The sequence below is a fragment of the Strongylocentrotus purpuratus genome, unplaced genomic scaffold (genome assembly GCF_000002235.5).
Source record: "Strongylocentrotus purpuratus isolate Spur 01 unplaced genomic scaffold, Spur_5.0 spur5_scaffold_17, whole genome shotgun sequence".
Lineage (NCBI taxonomy): Eukaryota > Metazoa > Echinodermata > Echinoidea > Camarodonta > Strongylocentrotidae > Strongylocentrotus > Strongylocentrotus purpuratus.
Genome location: NW_022145602.1, coordinates 1573186 through 1585465, shown reverse-complemented (window position 1 = coordinate 1585465; position 12280 = coordinate 1573186). Strand labels below are relative to the sequence as shown.

Sequence of the window (12280 nt, the reverse complement as noted above, 5' to 3'; positions counted from 1 at the left end):
CTAATTATAGCTTATATTACATCCTATTGTAATTTAAGATCATCACATCAGTTCTTCTGTAGATCTAAAGAAGAAGATATCAAGAATTGCTTGCTGCAAAAGGGCTTTCCCTACTCTTTAACATTTAAGCATAGCATACTAATTATGGCTTCTAAAACACCCTCTCATAATATATAAGATCATCACAATCAACATCTTCTGCCGATTCAAATAACAAGAATTGCCTCCGGTAAGAGGGCTTTCCCTGTTTCATAACAACTCAGATTCTTTTCCTGTCACAGAAATTTGTAAAAGGATTCGCAGCAAGCTACCTTCCCGATCTAATTATACCTTCCCTTATTTTAAAATCATTAGAACGACATCTTCTTCAGATCCCAAGAGGGCTGCAGCGCCCTTTCTGTAGAACAAATTACCTTTTGAGTTGAAAACTACAATATTATTAGAGAGTTTCAAGTCCAAGATGAAATCCTACCTCTTTATTTAGCAATGCTTGACATGAGAAAGTGGAATTTATGCGGTCTCTTTTTTAACAACATTTTCCTCCTGCGATTCAGAAAAAAAGTTCTAGATAGATGGCGTAATACAAATGCCTATTTTTATTATTAAAAGGAATTAAGCAAGGGAAGACGTACAGTAAAAGACAAAAAAAGGGAGGAATTGCTGTGATATAGTGTAAAGTTTTAATATAGTTTTTTTTATTTGTTCACAGTTTGAAATTAAATTACTTTGATACTATAATTGTGCACTTAATTTTGCTGATATGACAGATTACCTGGGATATGTTTCATTTTAATTGTTGTACATGTACATGTACAGTACATAAATTTCTAATGTTGAGTTTTGACAAACATATCCTACCAATATTCTGCAGTTGTGAGTTGGTCAAAGGAGGTGCACACCGTCTTATTTTTTTGTTTGTTCAATCTTATGTTTGATCCTATGTTTGACCTCTTGTATGTATGTTTGATCTCACTCTTATCTTATTTTTTATTATTATATATGCATGATTTATTGAATAAAGAACAGATGTATAAGTTGTGTGTTTATTATAAGTTTTGATAAATAATTGTTTAGTCAGAATATGGTGCGCTTAGAGACACCAGTATTAAGCACCTCATAAATATTGTGTATTATTATTATTAAAGGGAATAAATTGCCTGTAGGAAAGTAAATGCCTATGAATTATTCACCCTCATCAGATTGTGGTGGATTTTCAATTAATTTTAGATCAGTCCTCGATAAGAAACCAAAATATAGCTCTCTAGTTGTTTTTCTGATGGCTGTGATCTCATATTTTATTCATGAAAAGAATCGTTGATGGCTTTGGGTAAGATGTAGGATTTATGAATATTAATGTTATTCCTAGCTCTTCCAGGGTGATGACCGGTAATCTGTAGTTCTCTATCTCTCTCTCTCTCTCTCTCTTTCTCTTCTGCCTCGATCCCTCTGCCTCTCTCTTTCTCCATACATGTACATGCCTCTCTGTGTGGATATATCTGGACCCCCCTCTCTTCTCTCTCTAATTCTCTCATATTTGTTTAAGTCTAAAGTAATTCGGTCCAATTTTTATTTTGGACTCCCAATTCCAAATCTTAGGAGGGGGCTATGCTTACAAGTTGCACCCCCCCCTCCCCCCTCCCATGTGAAAAAGATTTGTGTAGAGTCCTGACTAATGATATTGGACGTAAACTTGAACATAATTAAATTTTCATTGATGAAAAACCTAACTCATACGCCATTTTTCTTTCCTCGTTGCTCAGGCCTGGGTTGCCAATTTTGAGAGGCCACGGATGTCCCCAGCCTCACTGATGGCAAGCCCTGCCGGCCTCAGTCCCTACCTCCGTTTTGGCTGCCTCTCTCCAAGAACTTTCTACTGGAAACTCACAGAACTCTATCAAAAGGTAAGAACGGGTCTGTTATGATGTTTCTGATGAGATTAAGTTCAATTCAAATCACTTCATGAGAGTGTTTCACAAAGACTTAAGATCGACGTTAAGTTGGTCTCAACTATGGCAGGCCGTTCATGCCACTGTTTGCTCTCACCATTTACTGGCATTGGTCTCTCAAGGGAGGTACAAATTAATGGCTTGTTCGTAATTCTCTACAGCGATCTTATCATTCGCATTGTTCCACGCTTTTTGTCTCTATTTTGGGAGGTCTCGATCATTATCATGTACATGTAAAATTGCTGCTTTGTTCTGTGCTAGCAAATTTTAACAATATGCTGTATGACGATCTTATCTTAGTAATGATTCATACACGCAGCCTGGTCTCAATTTTGGATCCAGAAATAAAAAAAGAAATAGTGAATATTGGCACTCTTGATTAGAATCGTGTGGGTGTGAGAAGTTTTAGGTCACAAGAAAAGTGCACTACTGACAGGCTTTGAAATCAGTGTTTTGATGTTTGTATGACGATTTTTCCACTGTTATGACATGTTAGACAAAGTGATGATTTTAATCTTTTGAGATACAATCATAATGAATTCTATCCAAACCTGAAAAGCGGTAAACTGACCCACACAATATGAGAAATTGTCAGTTATCTCATTTTTTTTTCCTTTTTTGCATTATGAACAAAAATTTGTATTGGTTTACGTTCTTTCGCAGTAGTGTACATGTAGGAAACAGAATTGTGATGAAGGTACATGTATGCATACATGCCAACTGTTCAGATTAAAGACGAACATTCCTCTTTTTGGGAGAAGATAATTATCATTTTAATGCAGGTGTTCCTCTTCCTGTACAAATTTGTCTGTAGTATTGAATAGGAGAGTTAGGATTGTTCCTCTTTTTTTTGAAAATAGCATAATTTGTACAGATTTCTGATTTTCAAATGTTGGCATGTATGATGTATGTGTTCATGATAACCTCTTCGTAGCATGACTATTTCATGCTTTCAGCATATTTTTTGTAGAAAATTGGCAGGTAAGGCTACATGTACCTCTGAAAAGTAAATAGATGGTGATATAGTTGCTACATTTCTTTTCTAACAAGGATTATATATCAAATTTTCTTATGTTCTTCAGGTTCGCAAGACGACCAACACGCCCCTTTCACTCCACGGCCAGCTCCTGTGGCGGGAGTTCTTCTTCACGGTGGCCTGCAATAACAGGCAGTTTGATCACATGGTGGACAACCCTATCTGCATACAGATACCCTGGGACAAGAATACTGCTCTCCTCAACAAATGGGCAAATGTAAGTTGACGATAGAGTTATTTGGTGGTCTTACCCCTCTCGAGAGAATCTTGCTTTGACAGGGAAAATTGTGGGAAGGAGGAGTAGGGGAAGAAGGAGGAAACTTTGGATGGACAGTCTGCAGAAAATTGTTGGAAGAGAGAGGAATGAAAGAACTGGGAGTGGTGCTAATAGAGATGGCTAGGAGCTGAGGGTTGTGGAACAGCATGATCGCCAAAGTCAAGCGATATGGCACTTAGAGTGGGCAAATTTGTCAAAAACGTCATTGCTCGCCTTCCTTTCGACGAGAACATCACAAAAATATAGACAGAAAATGACTGTTCTAGGTGCGAGCAGTGGAAAGTCTTGCTGTCAAAAATAAATTCCACCAACATGTCGTGGGAACGTGGTGGTATTTTGTATGAAAGGATGTTATTGTTTTCACAGTCTGCATGATGATACCATCATTAAACAGTAAAGATGGACTCTCCTACTCTTTAACTAACGAAGCAATACAAGATATTAGAGAAAAATATCTCACAGTAAGGTCGTTAAAAAAAATTAATTGAACATTTATCTTCCTTCATTGAAGCCATATTAATGAATCTGTCTCTCTCAATATTACAGGGTGAGACTGGATATCCTTGGATCGATGCAATCATGACACAGCTACGTCTAGAAGGCTGGATCCATCCGCTGGCCAGGCATGCCGTTGCTTGCTTCTTGACCAGGGGTGACCTCTGGATCAGCTGGGAGGAGGGAATGAAGGTTAGTATTCTGGTCATCTTGACCGAAGGATTGGTCAAGAAGTGGGGAAAGGGGCAGGGGAAAGGGGCAAGTTCAGGTTATGTTTTAACAAGCAGAAGAAAAAAAAGTGAACGGCTATCACATTTGAAGGGGGAGGGGAGAACCTTTGGGAGTTCTGCAATAATGTCCTTTGGCAAGACATTTATCTACTTTTGCCACTCTCCACCCAGGTGAATCAAATAGGTACCCAGTAGGAAGAAACTCTTAGAATGCTTTAGCGTCTCATCATGGCAGCTCAGCTACAGCCAGGATGGTAATATGATAATCTGTATTAAGCGCAGTAGAGTATATTCATATAGATACTAAGCTATTTGTCATGTCCCTGTATGATATTGATGAGGGATACCAAAGTCTTAATCGTAGAAAGGTTCTTTAGGGGGGTTAGACCTCCCTGCAAGGTCACTGACAGGTGGTTATCTCATCAAATCAGCTCTCAATTAACATAAGAAAAAGAGGATCATGAGGGACCAACAGGCACCGATTAGTCATTGTTTTCTATATAGTGGAAGCAAGTAGCTACAAGTTGTACAGTTGGGCTTTAATAGGGGCGACCTCTTAATCGTGTTTTCTCCTTTATTCTTCCATCTCCACCAGGTGTTTGATGAGTATCTCCTGGATGCTGATTGGAGCGTCAATGCTGGGAACTGGATCTGGTTATCCTGCAGCTCCTTCTATCAACAGTTCTTCCACTGCTACTGTCCTGTCAAGTTCGGCAGACGGACAGACCCTAACGGAGACTATGTCAGGTATGAAGCAATCCACTGCAGTTTGTTTGTTGTTCGTCTTTTCTGCATGAAACATTTGGGAAACACATGATCAAACATGTCTAAGAAAAGGGCCACCTACTCAAGGGGTGGATGGTTAATTAAAAAAAAAAAAAATAGAGCCAATATCAGTAGATGCATGATCTCTAACAAAACAAGTGGCCTTCTGAAGTTTCTCAAACTTGTCCGTGGATGTAGCATTCTTCAGGGTGATATCCCACTAACTTGAAGGTAATATCTCCAGAACATTGGTAATCATTTGAGAATTCCTATTTTGTCTTTGTATTTGCAGGAAATATCTACCATTTCTCAAGAACTTCCCCTCCAAGTACATCTTTGAACCCTGGACAGCCCCCATTGAGGTGCAGGAGAAAGCTAAGTGTATCATAGGTGAGTAGACGTAGAATGGATAGATAGATAGATATATATGTAAAGATAGATTGATAAATAGATAGATAGATAGATGATCGGATAGGTAAATTGTGACTCCATTTCATCTTACCTATTAATAGGTAGAAAGATAGCTGAAAACATATTAAGATAGATAGGCAAATAAAAGCTAGAAAGATTCCTAAATAAAGCCATAAATTGATTGATTGATAGTAATGATGGTATTTGTGGATACTGAGTATGGTGGGAAGACAAATTTAGAAAGTTCCTGTGTTTTGAAATTCACAAATTCATTTTAGGGAAAGATTCTGTTTATCATAATTTCTCGTTTTGAAATAAGCTTTGAAATAAGCTTTGAAAATGGATTGATGTGAGATTATAACTGTTTGTTTGTAGTGTGTAAAATATTACTGAATTTCCAATGTTCAGCATTCTTATGTAATGTCAATAATTCCTTATTTTCATATGATTTATGAATATTAAGTAACTAACGTCCTTTGAAGAGTCAGCCTTGCTTTCTCATGCCTTGTAGGGCTTTTCATCTTTGCATGGGATTGTCCAGAACACGTACATCCTTGAAAATATTGGGTAAAATGGGCATCATCATCATCATCTCATTCATCCAAATTTAAGTCGACCAAAATGGGTATAATCTTGGATTGGGTATGCTTTCAAATTGCGTCTCTGATTTTGGCAGTAGTGTTTTGGCAGTATAACAAACTCTCCGTACTCCAGATTCACTTTCCCCAATTTTGAAACTAAATGATTAGGATACTGAAACAATCTCTTTGCCAAACGGGGGAGTTCTTTGTCAATTTAGATGTCTTCCAGAAAATGTGGACACTCTTGAAAAGCATTGCTAATTTATATTTAGCCCCAGCCCCTTACAATACTAATGATGATTGATGATTGTCCATGATACTTGCCTAATATTATACTGGGTACATTTGCGACGGACAATAACATGCATAAATGAAGACTCTTCTGGACATGTCCCAATGCCAGAAAGCATGTTTGATATTTCAAACGAGTTAGTAAGTTTCCTTCCATCATGATTGGATGAGAGTTAGAAAGACGTAACGGTCGAAGAGACTGAACGCCTCTCTAGCACTCATCCAGTAATGAACCTTTTGATATATCGCCCTCATCTTACTAACTCTTCACATCTCTAAAACCTATCGGTCTTGAGCCCTTCTTTCGCAGGAAAGTCGTTAAAACCTCCCGCACTTTGTATGAAAAGTTGCTTTCGTCGTCGTTGAGTCTGGGCGAAAGCGCACCTACAACACCCATCACCAAGCGGGGGACAGATCAACTGGATTTGCCGACTATCTTAACACGCTGTTTTGCGATAAGCTGCCGATTAAAATAAGTCTGTAGTTTCTCGGGTAATGTAAACGTATGCCTCATCGTCTCCTTAAGACAAGGAAATGAGGTATACTTCTATGTGTAGCGTAAGATAAGAACTTTGTCTCGTCTCTTTTTGTGATATTCCTGTAAAATCTTTCTCTATTTTCTTTTCTTTTCATCGTCAATAGTTTTTTTCTTTCTGTAATTTAATTGAGATATTTTTCTCAGAATTTCTTTAGCTTTAATGCATGTCAGTTATATTTTATTACTATTATTTTTATAATAGCACTGTACTGCACATACACTTTAAGTTGTAGTAAAATCCATACTACTTCACAGTATCTATATGAGCAGTCTTAAGAATGCTCATTTTGTAATAAGTTCGCAAAAGCGTTGACTTCTTTTTTTTCCACTTTCCATCCAATATCTTTATCTTTTTTGCAATTCCATTATTGGAATTCTTTTATTGGCATGTCAGTGTTGCCAAATTTGGCCTGCCCTATGTATTGGTAACTGATACAGAGCGCTGGAATTCTGGTAAAATTTGCGTTGCACTGACAAGTATTGATGATCTAACCCCCACTGTGATGATGTCTGTAATTGGCTCAATCGATCTGCTGCTGTCACCTGACAAGTAGAGATATCACATGACCAATCACCTGATACATGTACATGCATACCTCTGAGGTACATGTTCATGTATTGGTGTATAGTTTTGTTTCTGTAGGCTAGCATAGATGACTATTTGAGATACATGTTAGTTAGTTGATGTGTGCCAGATTACCATGTAATGACCACTCATGTAGCTATAGAACCCAATTTCAGTGCATGAATACTGACTGAGTAGCTTAAACAACAACATGAATTAACAAGAAAAGAATAGAAGTGTACTTTTAAAAACCCATGCTCATCTCTTTGGCATTAAATCTTGAAATGCTTCTCATTTTAAGTCCAAGTTTTCAGAATATTTCTAGCAACATTTTTAGTTGGTTGGAGCAATTCATAGGTACTCTCTAATCTCCATGCTGATCTTTAAACTCCCCAAAATACCACTTTTTAAGACTGAAATCATAATCCTTTTTATCAACTAACACACCTTGTCCAAATTTGAGATTCTTTTTATAGAGTCCATAATAAAACCTATCATGATAAAACCTTTTCTGTTAACATTGTTACAAAGATATTGAATTTCATTAATTGATATAAGGATTAACTAATGCTAATCTGATTTAATCCCACAAATTGAGTTTGAGCTAGTTTTGAGCAAAGGTACAGACATCATCAGGAAGATGGGGGTTAGAGGCTGATGTAGATATTTCCTATGCAAGTTGACTTGCCTCCCCCATTTGCCATAATGGAGGTGGCCACATTACTGTCTTCTGGAACAATCCATTCTGTATATAGGGGTGAATCTTGAAAGCAATTTTCACTGATCAGAGACATGCTTTAGATGGTCTCTTACTCTGGGAGTGGCAGTCGAAACAGGCTCCTTAACTTTAATAGAATCCTGTTCAGACTGCCACTTTGAGAGAACCTCAAATTTGAGTTTGGATAGTATCAGAAATAATACAGGCATTTTCAGATACCCTAAACACCCCCCTCTTTGTTGAATGGAAGCACCCAGAAGACAGGCTGTGGCTCGTTACATTATCGAAATGAGGTACGGTAGAAGTCATGACTGATTCAGCCTGGGAAAGATGTACACCAGAAAACTTCAAAAGAATAGAGACCCCCCTCTATTCTCAATCCTCACCCTTTCTAGTTCATTCTGTGCAATCACTGTGCTTCCTCTTGAAATGTCTTGATTAGAATCTATATTTTTACGATGTTTCTTGTGCGGGCCAATTTTTCATCACTCAGGCAAGGACTATCCTCTACCAATAGTTGACCATGCGGAGGCGTCTCATCGGAACATTGAGCGGATGAGGAAGGTCTACAACAACCTGTCACGGCGCGGTGGACCAGGTATGTTGTGTTAGAACTCGGTGTAAAGTTGGACCACAATCTGGGCCCGTTGCACAAAACTTACCATTGATGGTAACTTTGGCATCAATGGTAACTACCATGGAAACCTTGATTTTCATTGGCTGTTGAGCCCTGTTACCATGGTAGTTGCCATCGATGCCAAAGCTACCATCAATTGTAAGTTTTATGCAACGGGCCCAGATCTTTGAAAGATATTGCTAAAATGTGAAAATTGGGGGTATGCATAAATGGAGGCCCCTAATGGCCTTCCCAATATTAAAATTTGAAATCGTGGTGTGTCATACAAGCATGTCCATTTTTTTCCTGAAAAAGGCCAAGTTGCTTTCACATTGACTTTCAATCAGAGACATTCAAGGATTGATCCAACGTCATTATGAATTACACCTTCATTGGACAACTTGTTATCTGTTTTTATATGCTAAATTCAGTGGAACATATTAAGAAGATGGCTTAAGGGAGACAGATAGTCTTCATGTATCATTTCCTTTTTAGTACAGGTTTTAATGAGAAATATTATTTCAAGGGAAATGAAAATGTGATCTTAAGACAGTTACTGTAAATCTCTGTGTATAAGACGCACCCCTATTTTGGGGGCAAAAAAAAAAATAATAGTAACAACGTCATTTTTAAAACTAAAGATGACAGACAAATTTTCCTCTAAGTCCAAACAGAAATCTGGCCATACAGGTAGTGTTGTTGTAGTTCGATCCTATTTGATTCTGTGCCATCACTATGACCCAGATGACAAATAGTGAGAGTACATTACTGTTGCAATTTTGTATCCTGGATTACAGATTATATAATCTAGTACAGTTTTACTGTGCCACTTCAATAACTTCCTACAGTATCTTACTGTGACTGTATTGGTATGAGTGGTGAGTCAACACAAGTTGTATGACTGAGCGGGAAGAAATTGCCAGGCACAGTACAGGTGGAGGGGGGCACTTTAATTTTGTTTTAATTTTTTTTAATTTATTTATTTATTTATTTATTTATATATTTTTACTTGTGTATAAGACGCACCCCCGACTTCCAATTTTTTTCGGTGGGGAAAAAGTGCGCCTAATACAAGGAGATTTAAGGTAGTCAGGTGTAAATGTAGTTTCTTCCACTTCTGATGAATAATCTTTGAACTTGTTTGTTCTTGTGACAGGCATCTTGGGATCGGTTCCGAGTTCCCAGGCGGCGTCCGCCCCTCCCCAGCTTGGTAAATTCAACATGTCCTCCAAGCTGATGATGACGAAACAGCAGCACCAGCAACAGACTCAAGAGACACCAATGGCACCACCAGCCGGTAACGATAGCGACCTGATGCCTAGACCAGCCAAGATGCGCTTCATGGGGACGGGAATGAGCCATATGCAGATGCTCTTAGGTGGGAACACCAGCACTGGCATTGGCGGAACAGGTGTAGTCGTAGGACCAGGTGTCAGCGGTGTAGGAGCAGGTGTCGGTGTCGGAGGTGTCAGCTTAGGGGCTGGTGTCAGCGGAATAGGACCAGGTGTAGGCGTAGGACCGGGTGTCAGCGGCATAGGAGCCGGTGTCAGCGGCATTGTATCTGTAGGTGTTCCATGTGTCCGGGGCGTGGAGGTCAGCGGGATAAACGTGACCGATGTGACAAGTCACCTTCCAGGATCCAGCGGTACTAATGTCTTGAGCTACCAACCGTCCCTCGACATGCAGCAGCAACACCAACGACAGCAGCAGCAGCAACAACATCAGCAACAACACCAGCAACAGCAACAGCAGCTGAGTCAACAAATCATGCCAGTTGACATGGCTACCTTGAGCCAGATGGACGTCCCTGGAACGTCAGGAAGCCTTCTTAAGGAACTCGAAGGAACCAATTGGCAAACACACTGGCAGTTCACCAACCAATGACATTCTTAAAGGAGAGGATCAACTGATTTTGTTTCATCGAGCTAAGGTTGATCATCAGAGATTATGAGTATGTTATATATAGGCTTTTTCGTTTTTCAGGATTAAATCTATATGTTCCACTTTTGTGTGAATACTGATGTTGTATTGCCGGAGAACCACACTAAATTTCTGATAGGAGAAATTATGTGCTTACATGTACACACATCATGGTGACCTTAGAGGAACTTGTTTGATAGATCTGTAATGACTATACAAATGCCAGTTTATTTCTCCATTTTCCAGTTTGTTTTCTCGATCCTTCAAGCCATTTGGTCATTCAAGAGTCAATGCAATGAATCGGGAGCACTTGCGTGCGAAAAGGGCAATTAGATTTCGGTATGTGTGCAACAGCTCTATCTAGTGCCGCATGAACGTGCCTACCATCACGACAGACAATTGTGCCTTGCCGTCTAGTTCTAGATGTCTTCAAGGCACAATTGGTGACTTTACAAGCGCAAATTTGGGCCCTGCGCCCGCCCATTCAAGGCGTAACCTATGGTATGTTTTTGAAAGACAATCTGGCATTGAATTCATAGATAGTTTAAGGCTGAAATGGATAGACCTATGGGACTTTTTTAGAAGACAATCTGGCATTGAATTCATAGATAGTTTAAGGATGAAATGGCATGACCTATGGTATGGTTTTGAAAGACAATCTGGCATTGAATTCATAGACAGTTTAAGGATGAGATGATCATCTTGCTAAAAAGATATTTGTAAATATATGTCTACTTTGTAAACCTATCCTCTAAATCTTTCATTGGTGAATTCATTGTTTTTCACTATACATTCACATCGTGTAAGGTGTCTTTGATATAATTTTGTGAAATATTTTTAAAATATTGTGTAATTGCACATGAAGGCACTTATCATCATTTATTGGAAATTGGTTTCACCGTCTCCACAATTTTGTATTTAAAAAAAAAATAATAATAATTATGTACATATAATCTGTGTTAAAGATAAACTCCAGTACTGGTAAAAAAAAAAAAAAAAATTCTCACAGAATCAAATGAAACTTACACTGAATGTTCAAGATTACAAATAAATAACATGTGCCAAACAATTTTGGAAGAAAATGTATACTGGCTGAGTAATGAGCATAGAAAGACAAGGAAATCAAGGTAGTACTAGCCCCCGACACCATGTGTGTTGTCCCATATATAGCTTTCTATGTGAGTGCTTGTTACTTTACCAAGACTCGGTCAAATTTATTATGATTTTGATGACTCCAGAACCTTGCAGTGCACACCAATACTTACATGCTACATGATCAACTGTTTCTGATCCTTTCCACACCTTTTCTTTCACAATGCAATCGCATTACCAGTACTAAAGTTTATCTTTAAGCACTATTTTTTATACATGTATATAATATATTTATATGGGGTACGCTTAGGAAGGAAATGGTTTATATTATAAATGAAAAGCCTTATCTGTATTAAATTGTAGTATTTTTGAAAGGAGGATTTGAAATGCATCCTCTTTGGGAGAAAGAGTACCGTATAAAGGCTTGTTCAGATATGGCGTGGTGAACCGCCACAAAAAAAGCCACCTCAACTTTTTAACGTGTAAATAAATGGCAAATTGGCAACTGCGAGCAGCAAAGGACTTGCATGCATTCACCGAGCTCTGTGTTATAAGGAGATACAGAAATGTGACGTGTGTAACACTTGACATCATGATTTTAGAAAATGCCTCGGTTTTGCTGCGTCATATCTGAACAAATCTTAAAGCCTGTCTGCACTAGTTTGGTCAGGTGGGATTAGACCACCCTGCATTGTCACTGACGGGTGGTCATCTCATCAAATCAGCTCTCAATTAACATAAGAAAAAGGGCATCATGGGGGATCAACGGGTACCGCTTAGGCATTGTTGGCTGTATAGA

The 12280-nt window shown here is 38.5% G+C and overlaps 1 protein-coding gene across 1 annotated transcript in view; it reads left to right on the top strand.

Moving 5' to 3' along the window:
• Positions 1-11303, top strand: part of LOC580742 (cryptochrome-1) — a 21649-nt gene extending 10346 nt beyond the window's left edge. The window contains exons 6-12 of the mRNA XM_780780.5: positions 1761-1901; positions 3029-3199; positions 3806-3946; positions 4580-4731; positions 5042-5139; positions 8347-8451; positions 9626-11303. Of these exons, the coding sequence (XP_785873.3) occupies positions 1761-1901; positions 3029-3199; positions 3806-3946; positions 4580-4731; positions 5042-5139; positions 8347-8451; positions 9626-10353 (1536 nt within the window). The 3' untranslated portion in view covers positions 10354-11303. The remainder of the gene's footprint in view (positions 1-1760; positions 1902-3028; positions 3200-3805; positions 3947-4579; positions 4732-5041; positions 5140-8346; positions 8452-9625) is intronic.
• The last annotated feature ends 977 nt before the right edge of the window (positions 11304-12280 follow it).